Source organism: Cucurbita pepo, chromosome 9 (assembly GCF_057944985.1).
Source record: "Cucurbita pepo subsp. pepo isolate OVF chromosome 9, ASM5794498v1, whole genome shotgun sequence".
In the NCBI taxonomy this organism is placed as follows: Eukaryota; Viridiplantae; Streptophyta; class Magnoliopsida; order Cucurbitales; family Cucurbitaceae; genus Cucurbita; species Cucurbita pepo.
The window spans coordinates 13,491,382-13,513,976 of NC_141806.1; the positions used below are offsets into that span (position 1 = coordinate 13,491,382).

The 22,595-nt window shown below is 36.9% G+C and overlaps 2 protein-coding genes and 1 long non-coding RNA gene across 4 annotated transcripts; 1 reads left to right on the forward strand and 2 right to left on the reverse strand.

Annotated features, from left to right (window-relative positions):
* Window positions 1–243: 243 nt before the first annotated feature.
* On the reverse strand, window positions 244–4,781 carry LOC111802451 (MA3 DOMAIN-CONTAINING TRANSLATION REGULATORY FACTOR 1). 2 transcript variants are annotated; one of them, XM_087126874.1, is made up of 4 exons: window positions 4,453–4,781; window positions 3,496–3,723; window positions 2,795–2,889; window positions 244–2,596 (listed from the first exon to the last, which is right to left on the reverse strand). In XM_087126874.1, exons 2-4 carry the CDS (start codon window positions 3,716–3,718, stop codon window positions 773–775), a joined length of 2,142 nt encoding a protein of 713 aa, XP_086983000.1. In that variant the 5' UTR covers window positions 3,719–3,723; window positions 4,453–4,781; the 3' UTR covers window positions 244–772. The 2 variants fall into 2 exon arrangements, with proteins under 2 accessions (XP_086983000.1, XP_023542594.2); XM_023686826.2 differs by having other exon boundaries at window positions 3,496–3,733.
* Window positions 4,782–5,556: 775 nt separating this feature from the next.
* LOC147791334 (uncharacterized) lies at window positions 5,557–6,958 on the reverse strand. Its single transcript, XR_015422394.1, has 2 exons — window positions 6,675–6,958; window positions 5,557–6,451 (listed from the first exon to the last, which is right to left on the reverse strand). It is a non-coding gene; the product is annotated as an uncharacterized LOC147791334 (long non-coding RNA).
* Window positions 6,959–13,787: 6,829 nt separating this feature from the next.
* Window positions 13,788–15,783, forward strand: LOC111802513 (putative pectate lyase 5). The gene is made up of 3 exons (XM_023686912.2): window positions 13,788–13,952; window positions 14,046–14,931; window positions 15,300–15,783. Exons 1-3 carry the CDS (start codon window positions 13,828–13,830, stop codon window positions 15,519–15,521), a joined length of 1,233 nt encoding a protein of 410 aa, XP_023542680.2. The 5' UTR covers window positions 13,788–13,827; the 3' UTR covers window positions 15,522–15,783.
* Window positions 15,784–22,595: the final 6,812 nt, after the last annotated feature.

Genomic DNA, 22,595 nt, shown 5'->3' on the forward strand with positions numbered 1-22,595 from the left:
CACATGAAATGCAGGAGAATCTATAAATGTATCTTTCGAGTTTTTCTCGTTCCTAACATTCCCAAGCCAAGGGGAAAACGTCTCAAAAAAAACATGGAAGAGAAGCTTCCCGGCCGAGCCAGTGAAGAATCCAACCCAAACTCAAGGGAAAATCGTCTCAGAAAATCTAATGAGCAACAAAGGTTGATGGCCCCATAATACCACAAAAAGCTCTTAAAACTCAAAAATCTAATGAAGGAAATATAAAGAAAATTAGTAGAAATTAGTGAAGGAAGTACTGTCCAACAACCCTTTCATGTTGTGCGAAGCAGCAGAGCAGAGCAGAGCAGAGCATTATGAAATATAAAAGGGATCCATCCATCCTGTCTAAACAACATGAGATATCACGACATTTGGCCTAAAATTCTGAACAAGAAAAAAGAAACAAAGAAACCGAGCTTTTTATACAATGGCAGGGGATCATATCATCTCCTTATCATCAGACCACCGCTAAGGGATCATATCATCTCCTTATCATCAGACCACCGCTGAAGTAATAAAACAACCATCATCATCAGGAGGAAGGAAGAAGGAAGAAGGAAGCAAAACACCCATCATACCTACTCTTCTACTTACTACTACTACTACTACCTTGAGATGAGAGGGGAGCCACCAAGCAGGCACAACCTCGCTCGCTCGCTCACTCCTGGCGCCTCCTCGACACGATGCAGAGAGATGTAACAGCCAACAACATGCTTGAGATAAACAATCTAAAACTCTGTTTTTCACCCCCTCAGGAAGCTACACCCAAGAGCACGGAAGAATCTGCAGCAGCAGCAGCTGATCCGAACGATGGTAACAGCCATCCTTTCTTCTGGGCGTGCTCCACGTAGAGAGTAAACTTCTTGCCTGCATTTGGAATGTCGAGTGCCAGGTCGTCGAGGCTGTCTTTGATCCTAGAGAAGCCTTTAGTCATCTGGTTGATGGTGATCAGGCCAACATTGAAGCATTCCTGCAGCAGATCTAGAATCCTGTCGTTCTTCTTCTCCATTGCCATGACCAATGCCTTCTTCACAACCTCGTGGTTGAAGAAAGGCATTCCCAGATCGCGGATGCACTGGCAAGCTTCACTCACGACTCCTCCACTTTCGTACTCCTCCAAGAGCTTCTGGATCTTGTCCTTTGCGTCCTCCACTGCCCAGCCCGTTCCACCGCCCCAGCATCTCAAAAGCCTTTCACCAGCATGACGAGCTGCAATTAATGACCGAGCCATTCGCACGGTCTCACTTCCAGTGCAATTTGGGGGCAACCTGTTAGCAATATCCTCGAGATTCAGAGGAGCCAAGACATCGTCAATCACCGCTCTGGCTAGAAAGAGAGCAAGCTCATTTGATGCATCTAAAATGTCCAGCGCTGTATCTTCTGCAGACTCCAGCAGCATCACAAAACCATTGACAATATCCTCTGTAGAGAATATCTCAATGTGAAGAGCTGAAAGGAGGACTGAAGCCATTTCTTTTTCTCTGTTTTTCCTATCCATTGCAAGTGTAATCAGTCTCTTCAAAAAGATTGGATTATACTCGGGTGTACCGAGATCTTCTAGGCTTCGTAATAATTCAGGAATGTCATCTGAAAGAAAATATTCATGAATTATAGTCACAGCCTCTTCCTTATATCGTCTCAGCTTATCATCTTTAGATCCAACATCCACATCTTCATCTGAAGATTTCACAAAGGAAGCATCAAGCCATCCTTCAGATATGGCCCTTGGAATCAAGGATTCAAACAAAGATTTCGCCGATGGAATATCAAGAGCAAGGTCATCGAGGCTCTCTGCCAGCCGAGAAAACCCCTTAACCATTTGACTAGAGCTTATCAGACCTTCCTCAGCAGCTTCCTTCAGAAGCTTCAGTATCAGGGGTTCTGCTGTTCTGATCTCCATGGCAAGAGTCAAAGCCCTCTTCACAACCTCGTGATGGAAGAATGAAACACCTAATTGCCTTATGCATCTGCAAGCCTCAGAAGTATCTCCACTCTCAACATATTCCCGTAAGAGATAAGCAATCTTTTTCTTCACTTCCTCTACTGTAAAATGTGTGCTGCCCCCCCATCTTTTCTCGACAAGTTCCGCATGATGTGGAGCAGAGAGATAGCTCTTCTCAGCAGTTTGGATAGCCTGACTTCCTTTGGATGATTCCAGCAATGCTTTCTTTGCCCTAGCTAAAAATGCTGGGGGAAGTATATCATCAACCACAGCACGAGCTAAGAACAAAGCAAGGATATCAACTGCATCTAATATATCCACAGCAAGATCATCAGCCGATTCAAGTAACATAAAAAACCCATCCCTTATATGGGCAGGACTTATGACATCAGCATACAAAGCAGAAAGCAGAACTGAAGCCATTTCCTTCTCCTTATCATGTCTGTCCATTGCCATTGATACTAGCCTTTTAATAAAGTAAGGATGATATTCACTTGAGCCTAAATCTCCAAGATCAGATGCCGCCAATTCCACATCACCAGTACTAAAGTATTCCTCTATAATGGATACAACAGATTTCTTATAATCATCCAAAGGATCTGATACACTCGACCCGATAAGTTGGTATGGTTCCTATTAAAGAGAAAATTTCAAAGGCAGAATAAATACTCAGATTTGGGAATCACAAGTGTCTATCATCAAACATCAAACCTATATTTGGGAATGCTATCTTCTCGGAGACTTAGGTTCATAACAGTACAAACATGGCTTGATTGGGCAATCATAAAAAAGAACAGAAATCAAAATCCAACAATTCAGTATTGAAATTACCTCGCCACTGTCATAATTAGGATCATTTCTGTCAATATGAGAATCACCATCAGTGTCGAGTAATTTACCCCAGGTGCCCTTTCCACCAGCCCCATCTGCCAACAACAGTATACATACTAGTGGTTAGAAGCATATGAACAGGACAAACTGCTTAAACTACACCTAAGAATATAGATGTTATCATGTATAGTCAGATAAGGTAGGACTTTCAAACTATTGCAATATTGATTGTAGAAACTAGAAATCAAAATGTACACTGCGAGATGGCCAAGGAGAAAAGGGTGCCGAGAGATTCCACAGGAAATTCTAAAAATACATTAAAATCCAGTTAAATAATCATATAGTTAAAAGAGCACCGCCTGGATACAAATTTCACGTGTATAAACTGAAATTCTAGAGGTGGGGAAGTAGGCCTAAGAGAAATTCTGAGCACAGAAATATAAACATAGATATTAAATACTGAACGCATAAATATGATAATAACATAAGATTTATCAGAAACTGGTGCAGTTAAAAGATCGTATCATCCAGAACAGCAAACGATCTTCTATAAGTCAGCATCTAGTATTAATTCAAAGAACACATTAAATGTTCAGATACTCTCTAACTAATAACATCATTCAAAAGAGACACTTCCATTCTCTTCAAATTTGCGTTGCTCGCAACAAAATCAGTAATACAATGATGACAGATGAACTCACCCTTTTTCACCCTAATATGCTTCCCAGAGTGTTGTCTACGCACATGTTTCACTCCCATTCCAGGGGCCGGTACCTTCCCGCCAGCAGGGGCTTTAATATGATATTCAGGAAGTAGTGAGCCCTTGGGAGATTTCGGAGAGGATGACAAAACATCCACATTCTGACTCGCTATTTTCATCACTTCCCGCTGCTCCTCAGTCAGGAATCCTTCATTCGATGCCATTTATGCTGGAGATACCTGCGTGTAAATTATAATTCAGAGAGGGAAAAGGCACATACAGACCGCATAAATTGAAAAATAAAGCCGATACTTAAAAAAACATGCATTTATGAATATGGCTGCAGATTTAAACCTATCTATAAAACAAAATCTACCCAGATACTATAGTATAGTAAACAAAATTACAATACAGAAAACATACATTTATAATAGAATCCATAACATAGAAGGAAAATAAGCGCACAGAACACATAAATTGAAAAAATAAATTCCATAGCTAAAACTTGCATTAATTAAACTGGCAGCAGATTTAACATCTATCTCATGCTAAAAATAAAAATACATCCTACCCAGGCGATTCAATACGGTAACCAAAAGAACGATTTAATCCAAGTATAAATCCATTAAATAAAAAGAATCAATCAGAAAAGGGGCAAAATGAAGCAACAGAAATACGCGCCCCCAAGACCGCGTCCACATACTCCAACACATATGAAAGGCTCGTACACAACATCTTGAAATTAAACCTCAGATAACTCGGAAATGGAAGACAGACAGACAAAAATCTAATACCTAACCTAAACCTTCACTTCCTCAAGTTCAATAAATCCTTCGAGAGAAAAAACCAACAATCAATCACTCCACACTCCATTTCTTCGATTTCCTCGACAACAAATAAAAAATAAAATAAAAAGCAGTCAACATCAAAACACAAGAAAGGGAGAGAAAGAGAGAACCTATCGGCGAGCACTGATAGAAGCAAGCAATGAACCGAAAGAAAACACTTGGAGGAGTGGTATTCTTCTGTGCTTGGCCCGGATCTCGAGCCAAGACAGGAGAGACGATTCGGATCTCCAAATCACAGCACCAGCGAAGGAAAAACAAAAAAGAAAGTGAAAAATTTCAATGGAATGCGAAACGAAACAAAAATCGGAGGAAAGGATGGAAAACCCTAGATCAGAAAAGCGGCGGTTTATCGGACCCCGATCCGAATTTGTCTGGTTCTTGTTGCCGGTTGAGAGAAAGAAAAAACAAAAATTGGGGGATGAGGGCAAATAAAAAAGGGGGCGAAAGAGGGGTATTTATATGGAGGCTCCGGTTAGAAGTACACGTCATCAAGGGAAGGGGTTTGGGTTTATCCTTGTGTGAGGGTGTCCACGTGGCGTCCTTGCTGTTTTCTCTTCCCCGTATTTTGCTTCCACTCGCCTCCGTGCTAACCGGTCCAGTCTCCGCGGATAATATTCAGCTCCTCCTTGTTTATTTATTTATTTTTTATTTATTTATTATTATTATTTCTTAATTTTATTTATTATAATTTCTTAATTTTAATTAATATAATTTATGGCTCAACCTTTTCAACTCCCCTCCCTCTTTTTAATTTATTTTTTATTTAATTTAATTCAAGATTTTAAATTTAATAAAAAAAATACTGGAACTCAGGCGAATAGACACTAATTAATAAAATTAAAAAAATCGAGCACGAGCACGAAAAATTGAACATTGAAATACATAAATAGACTAAATGTTAAAGTCTCAATTTTGTATCAATGTTGTCGCGCCTGAAATTTAATTTATTGTTGTTATTCTTTTTATAAAATTTTAAATTGAATTATTAAAAAAATCATGAATTTAGGAGTAATTCCTCGTAAATTTTGGAAACATATTTATAATGGTGTATTTTACTATATGAAAATATTGTTATTATTTAACCTTTTAAGATTTATTATAAAATAATACTTAACATGGGCCCATCTCCCAAACTCTTGGATAAAGGCTGGGCCCATATTCCAAACTTTGGGCCTACTCGGCCCATATTATGGATCAGAGATGGGCCATTCATGCATCTAAAGCCCAAATGGGATATCTGTCTCCATCAAAAGCTTCAACTGGATTAAAGCTGGGCCCATCTCCCAAACTTTGGGCCTCATCAGCCCATATTATGGATCCGAGATGGGCCATTCATGCATCAAAAGCCCAAATGGGATATCTGTCTCCATCAAAAGCTTCAACTCGTGTCTTTCCTGTTCTCTGTAGCAAGTTTTACATTCAAAATTGCTAAGTTTCTGGTATAACTTCACATCCAGTACCGTGCCCTCCCCGACCTCTATCTTTTTCCGAATATTCGGAGGCAATAGTTCTTTCCTTTGCGATCGGGAGCGGGGACTCTACATCTGGGTAGATCTTCTCGGAGGGAATGGCAACCCGACCAGTTAAGAGGAACTCCAAGCTCCGATAATATGTTTCGAATCAAACATCTTTTTTTCTCCGAAAGAGCCACACACAATAGACATTTCTCTCCTTTTCGAATCAAACTCCAAGATTCGGTGTCTGACTCCGATACCATTTGTAACCGTTCAAACCCATCGCCAGCAGATATTGTCCGTTTTGGCTCATTAGGTAACGCTAGAGAGAGGTGTCCACTTGGAACAGCCCAAACCCACCAGTAGTAGATATTGTCCGTTTTGGCCAATATAGTCGTCAACCTCACAGTCTTAAACACATCTGATAGGGAGAGGTTTCCACACCCTTGTAAGAATGTGTCCATCTGATAGGGAGAGGTTTCCACGCCCTTGTAAGAATGTTTCCAACTGAATGTGTCCATCTGATAGGGAGAGGTTTCCACGCCCTTGTAAGAATGTTTCCAACTGATAGGGAGAGGTTTCCACACCCTTGTAAGAATGTTTCGTTCCTCTCCCCAACCAATATGGGATCTTATATTCATATTCTCGACCAAGCCTCCACAAAAATGTAGTGATATATCAAATGTCAAGCATCAAGTTGATATCCATGGCAAACAAATTATCAGACATTTAGCACATCATCAGTTCTAAGTTCAATCAAGTTTCCTCATATTCAAGTTCCTCCATAAAGAAAAAGCTACGACAAACTAAAATTAAGCAGCAACTTAATTAACAAACAAGAAACAAAGAGAACAATGAACTTAAGATTAATCTCGTACCTCTTACAGATCATAAGCCAAAACGTCGCAGAAGCTCCTGCAAACTCATCCATTCATAGAAATACTTCCTCACAAATTCTTCCGTCAAAATCTCCCAAAGAATCCCGCAGAGTCGCATTTTCCGGCAAATTCCTCGCAGTTCGCACAATCTCTCCGACGACGCCATTCGGTATAGCCCTAGAATTCGACCTCACAGAGCCTAATTGCTCCTTGTCTTCGTCGAGATCAATTTCAGCTTCATCTGAAAATTGGTAATCCCGCACGACGACGCATCCATAGGGTAAGACGAGCAATTAAATCAGTAAAACGAGCTTAGAACTGGGCCTCGTCAGGACGATTAGGGTTACTGGAAGCAGAAATTGAGGCCCGAAATCCGTAAGCCCAATCAGTTTTATCTTTAAGGCCCAAGACTTAGACCTCATTCATTGGTAATGAACTGGGCCTCCTTCATTGACATACAAACGGCCCACTTCTCGTAATGGGCTGCATAAAGAGGCCCACGTACAACATTGAAGCCCAATTCTTCTTTTTTTCTTTTTTTTTTTTGGAGAAATTGATATTTTGTATGTTCCCAAAACACCCCTACCAAACTAAATGTTCATAAAATAAAAAATGTGGAAATATTTTTAAAAAAATAAAATAAAATCATGGAAATAATAATAACTTCAAATGTTTAGAGATTAAAAAATTTATGTCCTACACTAGTTGGGGAGGAGAACAAATCACCTCTTATAAGGGTGTGGAAACCTTCTCCTACCAGATGCATTTTAAAGGCTCAGGAGAAGCTCGAAAGGGAAAGTCCAAAGAGGACAATATTTGCTAGCGGTGGATTTGGGTCGTTGCAAATGGTATTAGAGTCAGTCATCGGATGATGTGTCAACCTTCTCGCTGTTCCCCGAAGGGGAGTAGACACGAGGTGGTGTGCCAGTAAAGACGCTGGCCCCAAAGGGGGGTGGATTTGGGGGCGGTCCCACATTGATTGGATAAAGGAACGAGTGCCAGCGATAACGCTGGGTCCCGAAGGGGGGTGGATTGTGATGTCCCACATTGGTTGGGGAGGAGCTCGAAAGGGAAAGCCCAAAAAGGACAATATCAAGTAGGCAATTTAAAATAAATGAATTTTTGGGCTATTTTTCAAAATATCTTTTGGGCCCAGAGTACATTGAGAAACAAGCGGCCCAAAACTTTTTAGTATTTTTTTTAAAAATATAATTCTAATAATATTGGAAGAATACTCTTAAATTTTAAAACATTTATTAATACCGAAAATACTTTTTATCGTACATTATATTTAAAAAAATACTCCAAAAATTTTAAAAATATCATTATCACCCTTATAATATATATATAAAAAAGAAAAATAGCTAAAACAATTTCATTGTCAATATATAGACGAAAACTGGCTATCAATACTCCATAGATTATCTATTGAAAAACTCACGTGTATTATTTAAACGTGAATATATTTTTTAATTTAAAAAAAATAAAGATATTCTTGAAATTTTTAAAAATTGTTTCAAGAGAATAGTGAAAATTTTTAATTTATTTTAAAATGTTAAATATATTTTTGAAATGGTTTCTTATATTTTTTTTAATTTAAGATTTTTTTTTTTAATTTAAAGGTAAATGAAAACTTATTATTATTATTAATTTAGGTTTAAAAATAAAATAAAGGCGGGAATTTTGAAATGTAAAACAAAGACCGATTAATGTTTGACTTTTTTTTATCTCGAGGCTTCCCTGATTTCCCGACATAATCGATTAAAGTAAAATGAGCAATGTCGCACCCCCGGGCATAGGTACCTACACATTAAAAATTAATTAATTTATTTATTTATTTTATTAAGTAAAAAATGATTAAATGTCCATAAACCTTTCGAAATTAACATGATGACATAATTACCCTTGCCACGTGGCTGTCGATCAATGCACCATTTTTTTTTTCAATTCTTAACGCCAAAAAAATGGTTGATTATAGTTACAAATTTGAAACTTTTAATTTTATTTATGTCGTGTTCGTGAAATTTCAATTTTGAATTTATTAGAAATGGAGTTTTTGACGTACTTCGAAATTAATTGATCTAATAAAAATTCTAAAAAATTACTGAACATTTTTGTAACATAGTAAGCTTACCGTTTATTGTCTACTTTACCTCGTTGCATATCATTGTTGGCCTCACAATTTTAAAATATGTCTACTAGGAAGAGATTTTCATAGTCATATAAAAAATGTTTTGTTCCACTCTTCAACTAATGTAAGATTTCACAATCCACCCATCTTAGGGACCAGCGTCTGATTTTAAAACGCATCTACTAAGGAGAGATTTTCACACTCATATAAGGAATGTTGTGTTTCCCACTCTCCAATAAATGTGGTATCTCACAATCCACCCCTCTTAGAGACTAGTGTCCTTGCTAAAACATCGTCCGATGTCTGGCTCTTATACCATTTGTAACCGCTTAAACCCACAATTAGCGGATAGTGTCCTCTTTGAGCCTAGCTCACACTCAAAATTTTAAAACACATCTATTGTGACACCTTTATAAGGAATGTTTCGTTTATTCTCAAATTGACATGGGATCTTACCATTTTTCTTTCTGATTTGGTTCCAAACGAGAAATGGACGATTTTAACCCCACTCGGTATCATGTGGTTGAGATTTTGAGAGAGTGGGTACCCTTTTTTGTGTCTCCCATCTAAATAAAACCTTCACTTTTTTTATATATTAAAAAAACCATTTTATTTATTTATATTTCTAAAATCCCACCTTTTTAAAAAAAAAAAAAATTTATCAAAAAGTTATATTGTCGATTTTGAGCCGTTAGATCGTTAAAAATAATCATTAAAATACACAAATCCACCGACAAAGCATTTGGGAGGGGAAAAAAATTAGTTGGAATTTCCTCTTAATCCATTTATTTATTTATTATTTATTTATTACTATTTCTGATGTGGAAATTTCGGTTCCCCCATGTGCTTGCTCGTTGAAGTGGATTGTCGACTCAATAAATAAAAATTAGAACCAAAAAAAGGAAAAAAAAAACGATTGGCTGACAGGGATTGCCATGTGGACTGCTAAGGACATAACACGTGTGACGAGTGGATGAACGAGAGGTTGCCAAGTAATTGTCAAGTCTAATCAGCCACCATGTGGAACCATATCCAAAATAATAATAATAATAAATGTCTACGTATTTGTTTAATTCTATTTTAGTTTATTTACTTTTAAATATCTAAATTTAAAAAAAAAATCGTATATAAAAAAAAGTCCGTATAAATTAATAATAAAAAAAAAGTTAATAATAAACTAATTTTAAATTTTATTGGAAGTTTGTCGAGAGGAGAATTATTCTGTAACAGCCCAAACTCACCCTTAGTACATATTGTTCTGAAAAGAAAAAACATGTCTGTTACGAAGAAGTACTTCGTTCTCCTCTCCAACCAATCTGGGATCTCTCAATCCACCGTGGTTCAATTTCTAGCTCTAATGTGATTCGTAACATCCAAAACCTACTATTATCAGATATTATCTGTTTTATCTTGTTACGTATGGTCTGTCAGTGATGTATATTTTATTTGTCAATAAATATCTTTAAAAAATTAAAAATATTATTACGGACGGACGACGGCCATTTTACTTGGCGTCTCCACCGCAGCACGTGTGAGGGAAAGGGACAACGGCGATGCCATGTCAGCAAAGCGTGCGGAATTTCGGCGAGGTTTGCGGAACGCAAGTAATTTAAATAATTAAAATTAATAATAATTAAAAAAGGAAAAAAAAAGGGGACCTACATTAGCTTTATAGAAGTTTGATTTTGGAGTGCAAAGCATGTGCGGTTGTCACGAGGATTTTTGGGCGCAATTAATTGTGCGTAAAATTCAATTTTATTTTTATTTTTATTTTATTTTTGCCCTTTTAATTACTTTTCTTCCCTCTCCCCTCAATTTGCGGTGCTCATAAATTCAATACTTCCACTCCCTTGGCGGCAAAATTGGTACGTGTCCTTATCATTTTTAATTTCCATTAGATATATTTTTTTTTAAGTAATAAGATATTTCTATATTATAATTTTCTCGAGTTCGAGCTTCACTGTCTAACTCAACTGGTTGGACACGTTCGACAAACTGGCTAAGACATTAAACCATCTTATCCTCACTTTTCGTAAATGAAAATTACTGTTTAGTCGTCGAATTTTGACAAGATTATGGTTGAAAACTGCGAGATTTCATGTTAGTTGGAGAGGGAAATGAAACATTCCTTATAAGTGTGTAGAAATCTCTTCCTATCAAATGCGTTTTAAAACTGCGAGGGAAAGCCCAAAGAGAGCGATATCTAGTAACGGTAGATTTGAGTTGTTACAAATGGTATCAAAGCCAAACACTGGGTGGTGTGCTAGAAATGAGCATTTGGAGAGGGGAACGAAATGCTCAGTAGATGCGTTTTAAAACCTTGAGGGAAACCCAGAAGAAGATTATGGTCGTCGAACTTTGAGAAGATTATGGTCGGAAACTGAGAGAACCCACATTGGTTGGAGTGGAAAACGAAACATTTCTTATGAGGATGTGAAAACCTCTCCTTATCAAACGCTTTTTAAAACTGCGAGGGGAAACCCAGATGGGAAAGCGTAAAGAGGACAATATCTAGTAACGATAGATTTGAGGTGTTACAAATGGTATGAAAGCCAAACATCGGGCAGTGTGGTAGAAAGGACACTGGCCCACAAAAGAGGTGGATTGTGAAATCCCACATTGGTTGGAGAAGGGAACGAAATCCCCATAAGAAGGGTTTTGAAACCTTGAGGGAAAACTTAGAAGAGAGCGGTGTGGTAGAAAGGACACTGGTCTACAAGAGAGGTGGATTGTGAGATCCCACATCAGTTGGAGATGGGAACGAAATCCCCAGTAGATACGTTTTGAAACCTTGATGGAAAACTCAGACGAGAGCGGTGTGGTAGAAAGGACGCTGGCCCACAAGAGGGGTGGATTGTGAGATCCCACATTGGTTGGAGAGGGAAACGAAATCCCCAGTAGACACGTTCGAAAACCTTGAGAGAAACCCAGAAGAAAAAGTATAAAGAGGATAATATCTGCTAGCAGTTGATTTTTACTATTACAGAAACTCTCGATCTGAGGAGTTCGAGAAAGGGAGGCGTGGATGTAAATAAATGATTTTATAGGGAGAAAAATGATGGGGAATAATGTAAATAAATAAAATAGGTTATTTTATTTTATTTTATTGGGAATAGAGTTTAGAGTAAATGGGAAGTCTTTAAATTGCGAGGAGAACATGGATGTCTTCTCTTTTTCTTACCCACGCTTCTCTTTTCAATAATGCTTCACCAATCTTTTACTCCATTTAATTATTTTCTCCAACTTTGTTGCTACATTTATTATAAAACATTTATTTTTATTTCAAGACATCGGTACTTCGATACAGTGAGTAAGAGAGAAAATAATCGTGGGTATGTGAACGGGTAGTAGAATTTCTCGTGTCTTATCGAAATACAGGTGAAGAATCACCTGACCCATCGTGGGTTGATTGCACTGTTCGTCAAAGACGTTCAATTGCACACTCGACCCTTTTGAGTTTAAATTAGTTCAATTGACTTCTTTACGATATCGTAGTCAAAGAAACAACATAGGTTCAATTTTATTGTTAAAGTTTAGGACGTTTTTCAATTATGTTATTTGGTTTTAAAAAGAAAAACATTGAATATGATTTTTTTTTCTTTTGTTTGGTCAAATAAAAAAATAAATAAAGAAAATATTAGAACAATTTCATATAATCAACTAATAAAATTTATTTTATATCTAATAAATTAATTAATTTTTTAAATTTATATTATATGATTATGTATATATATATATATATAATTAAATGATGGAAAAGATGGGCCAAAATTTATTGGTATTTATTAATTGGATTGGCAAGAGGCAATAATATGCGCGCTGTTACTTAGGGATTTATGGGAATTTAATATAAATATTTAATGTTTCAAGTCCATAATATAAATTAATTAGTTCTCTTCAAAATAAATAAATAAATAACTAAAAATAAAATTCAATTTATATTCTTATTTTTTTTTTTTAATTTTCATAATGGGAATAATCCATATGTTTTATTAGATTTTATTTGAAAATCGTTCTAGTTGACTTTGGTCAACCCTCTTTTTCACCGTTCTTCAGTGATAATTTTCATTTATTAATTCGAGGTTGACACGATAATGTGGATTTTTGCGAATTAACTATTTAGGCTCATTAATCTCCATGTATGATCTTTCGTTTGACCACTTTTTATGTTGGACTAGTTAGGCCAATTCGGGGTTGACCGTATAATGTTGACTTTTGCGAATTAACCAAGTCTCATTAAGCCCGAACGGGCAAGATTTTGAAATCAGTTTAACAAATCATTTGTTAGTAGATATCCGTTTTGGCCCGTTACAAAACGTCATTAACTTCACGATTTTAAAAACGTGCCTACTATGGAAAGGGTCTAGTCCTACTTCAACCAGTGTATCACACGGTCTAGCGACTAGTTATGATACCATTTGAACATCTAAAGTCCTTTACTAGCCGATTGTCCTCTTTATGCTTTTTTTTCAAAATCTTCCCTTCAAAATTTTAAAACGTGTCGAGAAGAGGTTCTCAAAATTTCCCTCTCGTCTCTACATCTTCACATGTCTCCGTGGTCGTTGAATTTGAATTTATTTACCTATTTAAAAAAAAATCTTATTAATTTAATTGATAAAATTAAAATTAGCATCATTAATTAAGAAGAATCCAATGTTTAAGGTTCAAATGAAAATGATTTTTACCTAGAATTTAATTGAAAAAAAAATGACAATAAAACACCTGTCCCCACAAGTGGTCCCCACTGTCGAAGAGAGTTTATTTATTTATTTATTTATTTATTTTAATTAAAAAATATATATTTACAGCTAGGGCCAAGCGCCTATGATTATTCAGGTCTTACTTAACGGCCAAAACTACCCGCTTGGAATCCCGTAATTCCAGTGAAATCAACCCCCCTTGTGGGCCCCACATGTTTAGTATAATTTAATTTAATTTAATTACGTCATTAATCTCTTTATATACTCCTCCACCTTCCTCTGTTTTTTCTCACCTCTCACTCCTTCAATTCCCCCTCTGAAAATGGCGCCGCCAACACTTTTTCTCTCTCTACTCTCTCTCTTCCTCCTTCCCTCTCTCTCCACCACCCTCTCCGCCTCTCCGGCCGCCGTACAGAACCCCGAACTCGTCGTTGAAGAAGTACACAGGTAAAACAACACGACATTTATCGATTTCTTCTTCCCCTGTTTTTCCTCTGTTTTTGCTCTGTTTTGAACTCCAGTCGGTCTCGGACGTTACAGGAGCATAATCAACGCGACGAAACGGAGGAATTTGGGATATCTTTCATGTGGAACGGGAAATCCGATCGACGATTGCTGGCGGTGCGATTCAAATTGGGAGAAGAATCGCCAGAGATTAGCCGACTGTGGAATCGGATTCGGCAAAAACGCCATCGGCGGCCGTGACGGTAAAATCTACGTCGTCACCGATTCCGGCGACGACGATCCCGTTAACCCAAAACCGGGAACTCTCCGGTACGCCGTAATCCAAGACGAACCCCTTTGGATCATCTTCGCTCGCGATATGGTAATCCGATTAAAAGAGGAACTAATCATGAACTCATTCAAAACCATCGACGGCCGTGGCGCCAGCGTCCACATCGCCGGCGGCCCCTGCATTACAATTCAATACGTAACGAACATCATAATCCATGGCTTGAACATTCACGATTGCAAGCAAGGAGGAAACACAGACGTGAGAGATTCCCCAAGACATTTTGGGTTCCGAACTATCTCCGACGGCGATGGCGTTTCAATCTTCGGCGGCAGCCATGTCTGGGTGGATCACTGCTCGTTGTCGAATTGTAAGGATGGGTTGATCGATGCGATTCATGGGTCGACGGCGATTACGATTTCGAACAATTACATGACGCATCATGATAAAGTAATGTTGCTTGGACATAGTGATTCGTATACTCAAGACAAGAATATGCAGGTCACCATAGCTTTTAACCACTTCGGTGAAGGGCTTGTTCAACGAATGCCCAGATGCCGACATGGGTATTTTCACGTGGTGAACAATGACTACACGCATTGGGAAATGTACGCCATTGGAGGAAGTGCTGCTCCGACCATTAACAGTCAAGGCAACAGATTTGTAGCTCCAAATGACAGATTCAGCAAAGAGGTAATAAAAAAAAACACAAATTTTATGTCATTCTTTACTTATAAACTCATGATTGTCCTTTAAATTAGTCGGGATTTCCCGAAGGCCTACAAAACCCTCGAACAAACTCCCCTTAATTGAGGCTCGACTCCTTTCTTTAGAGCTCTCGAATAAATCACACCCTTTGTTCGACAGTTGAGTCACTAATTTAAGGACATGATTCTAATATATGTTAGGAATCACGACTCTCATGGGTTTGATTTGAGCTCTTTCTACATGATTATTCTCTAAATTAGAGAATGTGAGACTTTCTTTCAATGATCTTCGAGATACCCATTTGAAAAATGGGAATTTTTCGGTTTTTAATATGGATTTTGACGAAACGACAGGTGACGAAGTACGAGGATGCGCCGGAGAGTGAGTGGAAGCATTGGAATTGGAGGTCGGAAGGGGATATGATGGTGAACGGTGCGTTTTTCACGGCTTCCGGCGCCGGAGCGTCGTCGAGCTATGCTAGAGCGTCGAGCCTAGGGGCGAGGCCGTCGTCGCTGGTCGGGACAATTACGACCAATGCGGGTGCACTGAACTGCAGAAAGGGCTCCCGCTGCTGATTATTACTCATTAATTAAACAAAAAAAAAAAAAAAAAAAAAAGACTAAAAAGTGAACCATTAAGGGTCAGTCAATCTGATTCTTTAATTTATGTTTTTTGGGCTTTTTTTATAATTAATTTTGTTTTTGGGTTGTTTTTATAATTATTGCAATATACAACCTCCGCATGTAATTATTGGAACTATTGGGGGCTTCCTTTTAAGAACCTCAATGGTCTCATATCAAAGTCAAATGCAGAAGAGTTGATATTTTGATTTAGTAATCCCAATTTCCCATTTTCTCTGTTTATTTTATTATTAATATTAAAATTTATATTCCTTCATTTTTTAAATTAATTATATAATTCAACGTTACGTCTCCTATGTTAAGACATTTATTCATTCCTCTAATTTTCATGTCGGGTTTTTTTTAGTAGTATATGTTATTTCCGACTTGTTGTCATTTACAGTAAGCTTCCTTGAATAGGAGCGGTGACTTTCTAATTGAAGTAAATTCTTCGCTATTTATGTTTTTTCTTACTTGTCGTCAACGATCTGATTCCTCAAATAAGAGTTTGACTTTTCGATTCACGTAAATTGTCTGTTATCCTTAAAGGGTTTACTTCACGATTGAAAAACGAATGAAGGCTTCCATCTCGCCTTGTTGACGACCCCATATTCTGATATTATCTAGGGTTCCTCGAACAATATGATATCAATTCTACGTGTGATAGAAAGAATGAAGATAATTTTTTTCGGTATGTGCAGTTTGTCGGCTTATAACTATGAGATCCCACATCTGTTTGAGAGATGAACGAAACATTCCTTATAAGGGTGTGAAAACCTCTCCGTACCGATAATTTTTTTGGTATGCGCAATTTGGTTGGCTTATAATTGTAAGATCTCACATTGTTTGGGGAGAGAAACGAAACATTTCTTATAAGGGTGCGGAAACCCTTCATAATTGACAGATAATTTTTTTGGTATGCGCATTTGTCGGCGGTTGGAAGAACAAAATATTCATCTTTCCCTAGATACCGTCATTGCTTCTTCTCCGGGTAAAGAAGTTCACGACTTGTGGGCCTTACCTCCGTGCAGCATTGCTCCATCATGCTGTCGCCCATTGCAGAAAATTCCTCACTGCTGCCTCCCGTAGGAGACTGGGCTGTGTCTCAATCCCAGTGTGGCTGATTATCATCTCGGACCTACTGATCATCGCCTTGGTAAGTTATTGCCTCACCAACTAGCTAATCAAACGCGAGCCCCTCCTCGGGCGTATTCCTCCTTTTGCTCCTTAGCGTACAGGGTATTAGCTGCCGTTTCCAACTGTTGTTCCCCTCCCAAAGGTAAAAATTTCTTCCTCATAGATACGTTTTAAAACTTTGAGGGAAAACCCAAAAAACATAATATTTTTTAGCGGTCGGGTTTGAACTTTTACAATAACTATAATAAAAATGCCAGTGATTCGGGACATGAAATTGTTGAAGTGGGTGATTTATCTTCGGGTTGAAACTAAAATATTTTCTTGTAAATATTAAAATAAAATTGGAGATTTTTTTTTTAATTTTTAATTTTTAGGTAATAATAGATCTTTTGAAACTTTATAAAAACGAAATAAATCTAAGGTAAGGTATCATGTAACTTTAATTACAAGGGAATTGAATATCTCGAAATAACTTTATTACTTTTTTAATTAACACGATATTGGCGCCATAAAAAGTGAAATTTATTATTATTATATAATATATTTTATTAATTTCTACATCGATATATGAAAAAAAAGTGAAAAAAAAAGTGAAAATTTTAATTACGAGAATTTCGGTAAAAAGACAAAATGCCCACTACCTCTCATGTGCCATTTTACTTTTACGAGCCTACTTTTGACCATTCACATTAGTTACTATAGCTATTCAAACTAGCTTATTAATAAATTAATTAATTTTTTTAAAAATTTAAATTTTTAATGACATGAAATTAAAAATAAGAAAAAAAAAATACAAAATATGATTTTTCTTTTTATAATTTATTTAAATACCATTTTGGTCATTTTATTGTCGGTATGTCTATTTTGGTCAATTTAGTCGATTTTAGTTCATATACTTTTTAAAAATATAGAGTCGAAAACGAATCAAAATTAAAACCGAAAAGATATGGACCAAAATACCCTTTAAACCATTTTTTTATTAATATAATATAATATTTAAAAAAAAATCCTAATTTAACATTTTTAATTGCTTTATAATATAAGTTTTTTAATAGGGTTAAAAATTCATGTAATTAAAAAGGAATTGAACGGATTAGTTCAATAGGTCGGCCAAACCCAACTGTAACTGGACCCAAACTTGAATTGAACTAGACAAATCTAAAAAATAGGTCTGATGGACTAAAATTTTTTGGAACGTGAATGTTTAGTTCTTTAGGAGTTGGGTAAACCCGATCCATGGATGACGATGGTGGGAACGGGGGGCTAAAGAGAGGAAAGAAGAGGGAAAAAGCAAAGCACATGGCATTAGAGGAAGTGGGTGTGGTGGGTATATATGTGAAAATTTAGGGGTCCAAAGCTTGTGTTGATGGCTTTGTTTGTGAACATTAATTGAGGGTTTCACAAGACAGGTCATGTTTATTGGCAAAGCACATGCCACCATTTATGTCTTCAAACTCCTCATTATATCAATGTCTAAATGCCCTCTTGACTATGCCCATTTGCAACCCTAGTGCCCATCGTAATACCACGGCATTAGTCTTGAACGGTTAAGATTGGTATGTATTTAATTAGTCTCTAACGTTATAGAAGAGACAATTTAGGCAACGAAATTTGCGCGTATTTAGTCGTAATTTGGCTAACTGATACTAAGAAGAAGCTTAACCGGTTGCTCATCGATAGCTGATATTGTCATTTTTTAGTTTTCCCTTCTGGGTTTTCCCTCAAAGTTCTCAAAATGCATTTGTTAGAGAGAGATTTTCATACCCTTATAAAGAATGTTTCGCTCTCCTCCAATTGATGTGAGATCTCATAATTCACCACTCTTCACGGTCCACTCGTTCTTCTCTTCAATCGATATGAGATCTCACAATTCATCCTCTTCGAAGCCTAGCGTCCTCGTTGGCACATCATTCGGTGTCCACCCCCTTTCGGAGCTTAGCATCCTCGTTGTCTAGTTCTAATAACATTTGTAACATCCCAAGCCCACCGCTGACAATTGTCTTCTTTGGGTTTTCTCTTTCTGGATACTCCTCAAAGTTTTTAAAATACGTCTACTAGGGAGAAGTTTCCACACCCTTATAAAAATGATTCATTCTCCTCTCTAAACGATCTGTGATCTCACAGTAAAGATGCCTATATAGCTTGCTGAAAAAGGAAAATAGACTCCCCGAAGCTAGGCAGTCAAGTCAGAGAGCATGTCGAAAAATACCTCATGTACAGTCCTGGTACGAAAAACATCTCAATCTCAGTGTACGTACTATTCTAGGCACATCACTATTTAATTGTCGAAGATACTCGAAAAGCTCCACACCGGTGCTAGACATTCTGTTTCTACAACTGTCAATCGACTTCACTTTGTTCTACATAAATATTGCATTCAACATCTCGAACCAATTTGACCAGATTCACATAACTATTTAATACATATATCATCCATAAAAATATGATTAAATTTTAAAATTAGTATACCTAAACTTATTAAGGGCTTACTATTTATGGTATTTAAATTAATGCAAAGAATAGGAACATAGTTTATTGCTATAATATTATAATTGATAGCGATATTTAATAATATAATTAAAGGAAATAAAAAAAATTCTAATTTAATTTATCCAAAAATAATCATATTATTCTAAATTAGGAAAACCCTCAAATTAATTTAAATATGGTAACAGAACCCCATAATTCCAGTGCCTTGAAATACACATTTTATAACTAAAATAATATATAAAAATTAATAAATAAATGCATGCTTATCTTCCAAACCTCTTTTCAAGAAAATAATAAATATTATAAAAAGTATAAATAAATATAAATTTCATATTAAAAAAATATTTAATTTATTGTAACGTATCAATTTAAAATTTTAAAATTTTGTATTATTATTTAGTTATTCAGATTATGTTCGGGATTGTTTTAGGTATGATAAAAGAAACATTTTTAACTTGAAATTATCGGAATTGATTAAAGCTTTTGTACGATGAGAGTGGCGTCGGTAGAACCCCGTTTAGGGAGAGGTTCAAAAAACGAGAGACAGTCGCACTGACCTTTTACATATGCAAAATTCCAACCCTAAAAACGTAGGTCGGGACAACTAGGAAATCTTAAGAATCTTAGGTGTGCTTTCCAATTCACGTCAGTTAAGAACCGATCAATTGTTCTTCTCCTTCCTACGTCCGTCCACTCAGCTCTACATTTGATACGATAGCTTTCGAACCCACAAGTAAAATTGAACGGGACTGAACCGAACGTAGTGGAATGACATGTGGGGGGGAAGGGCACATTGGATTAAGACCATTTAGATTAGACGTTCACAAAGCCAAAGTTGAAGCTCCATGTGCATTTTTGGGTTTGTCCCCACTCTTTTGACCTTAACGTTTCATCTAAACCAATAATTCCTTCACTTTTCAATACTTAGGTTCATGAATAAATTAGGTTAATTATTGTTCGTGTACTCCAATATCAATAGCTAATGAAAATCAAATACAGGTCTCGGTTCTTCTTATGAACAACGTGTATATACAACGATTATTCTCATATCATCTGGGTATGAGAAAATTTAAACTTTTGACCGTTTGAACGAGGTATCTACGTTAGGTTGACTTGTATAATATCTCGAGATAAGTGGAAAACTGAGCTTGCTCGGTCATACACGTCGTCGTTGTAGCTCTAGCTGACTTGCCTCTGTTCTAGGTCAACATCTTTCAACTTAAGTGGTGCATCTCGTCTCATCATCTTGATTCTCAATAACACGACCCATATATTGTGATATCATTCTAAGTCCAGAGATGTCATCAGCCTTCAATGCTCTCTCGAGTGACCATTATAAGGATTACTATAGTTCTCGAATGGCCATGTTAGGGCATATATCTTCAAAAAGAAATATTGAAAATATGAACAAGAAAGAGAAGGAGAGGTAAGTTGGTGACTAACTTCTATCATATTTCTTTAACTTTTGGGATGGTAGTTAGTTAATTTCTTCGTAGGTTGTTTTTTTCGTTGGTTGTTAGGTAACGACTTTGCTAAAAAAAAAAGGTAGAATTTGCACAAACAAATTAGCTAAGATTCCCTTTGTGTTCAATAAATTTGGGTAAGTTTTGTAATTTCAACAAAATGTGGGGCAACTTAAAACGATGATCGTAAATAATTGAAGAAATCTCGATGCCCAAATCAGATTTTCCTCGGAGAACTACTCCCGTACAATTCTTGCAAGAGCTGGAGAAGCGTCTACGGGTAAAGCACCATATCCATATAACTGCTTGCCACCTACGCTCCGCCATCCATTCAAACGTTACAAACCTAGGTAATAGTATCCCGATAAAAGAGGTGACGAAGGGGATGAGCCAAACAGGGAGTCTATTGGACAAGGTTCAACTAGCGGAGACTCTTGGAAAAGTTGGAGTAATCAGTCCCCAAGTGAGCGTATTATGGAGGTCCGTCAAGCACATCCAGCAAAGATCAAGGGGATCTAGTTGTTGATATATATATATATATAATATAATATAATATAATGTAACATGATTTTTAAAAATTTTAAAATTAAATATTATTTAATTAATAGATATATTAAATAACATATTCTTTATATATACATTGGATGCGATTAATGTTGTTAAGTACGTAAATTTAATTGAGGTTGGACATTTATGGAATATTGGTTCGGAAATAATCCATTTGTAAAAGAAAATGGGCCGATTAAGATTTGGTGTTCATATTCATGGGTTATGGGCCTGTCTTTAATCTTTCAAAGAGGCCCATTGGGCTTAGATAGAAGGATATCCAATGCTTGCATGCTAGGGTTATGGGCCTGTTCTTTTAATCTTTCAAACAGGCCCATTGGGCTTAGGTAGAAGGATGTCCAATGCTTGCATGCTAGGGTTATGGGCCTGTTCTTTTAATCTTTCAAACAGGCCCATTGGGCTTAGGTAGAATGATATCCAATCTTTCAACTCGATGTGATATCTCACAATCTAATCCCTTCAGGGCACAATATCCTCACTGACACTCGTTCCTCTCTCTATCGACGTGGGATCTCACAATCCACCTCCCGTTTGGGGGCCCAATGTTCTCACTGACACTCGTTCCTCTCTCTAATCGATATGGGATCTCACAATCCACCCTCTGTTCGGGAGTCCAATGTCCTCGTTGACACATGTTCCTCTCTCTAATCGATGTGGGATCTCACAATCCACCTCCCGTTTGGGGGTCCAACGTTCTCACTAACACTCGTTCCTCTCTCTAATCGACGTGGGATCTCACAATCCACCCTTTGTTCGGGAGTCCAACATCCTCATTGACACACATTCCTCTCTCAAATCGACGTGGGATCTCACCTTCAACTTGCATGAATTAAGCATATCGATATAGAAGTTTACTAATTTTCCTCGAGACAGATCGTCAAGCCTATATGAGTAATGATGAAGAAATATAGAATGCAATCACCTCCACCTTTCATTGCCCCTAGCCAATTATTTTTCTCATTTGGGACCCCAAGGAGTCGTGTATTCTTCCATTTGAATTCCTACACGGTAATTAGGATAACTATAGATGACATAAGTTGGAGACGTGAGAAATGAACTCCCCTCGGGATGAGGTGGGCTCCTCAGCCTCGGCTTCATGTCGAGGCCGAGACGAGAAGTATGACTTTTTTATCGTATTGCCATATCTAACATTCACGTAACATTAAAGATAATTTTCTTTAGTGGGAAGAGAATATGACTCGTAAAATAAGAAAAACTCCCACACGAGTGTGATTTTTGCACACGTCTCGTGTTTGAGTTAGTTAGGATAAACTTATTGTATCTTAGTAATATTAAATGATATAAAATATTTAAATTTGAAAATGAAATAAAGATGCCTAATTTATTAAATTATTTAAATTTGAAAATTAAA

Bases quoted from the DNA above. Each gene is read 5' to 3' on its own strand.
- LOC111802451 (XM_087126874.1), bottom strand. From the start codon at position 3,718: ATGGCATCGAATGAAGGATTCCTGACTGAGGAGCAGCGGGAAGTGATG. The intron at 2,890-3,495 runs GTGAGTTCATCT...TGTTGTTGGCAG, and splicing joins GCATATTAGGGTGAAAAAGG to ATGGGGCTGGTGGAAAGGGC. The intron at 2,597-2,794 runs GTAATTTCAATA...TCTCTTTAATAG, and splicing joins CTAATTATGACAGTGGCGAG to GAACCATACCAACTTATCGG.
- LOC111802513 (XM_023686912.2), top strand. From the start codon at position 13,828: ATGGCGCCGCCAACACTTTTTCTCTCTCTACTCTCTCTCTTCCTCCTT. The intron at 13,953-14,045 runs GTAAAACAACAC...CGGACGTTACAG, and splicing joins GTCGTTGAAGAAGTACACAG to GAGCATAATCAACGCGACGA. The intron at 14,932-15,299 runs GTAATAAAAAAA...ACGAAACGACAG, and splicing joins ATGACAGATTCAGCAAAGAG to GTGACGAAGTACGAGGATGC.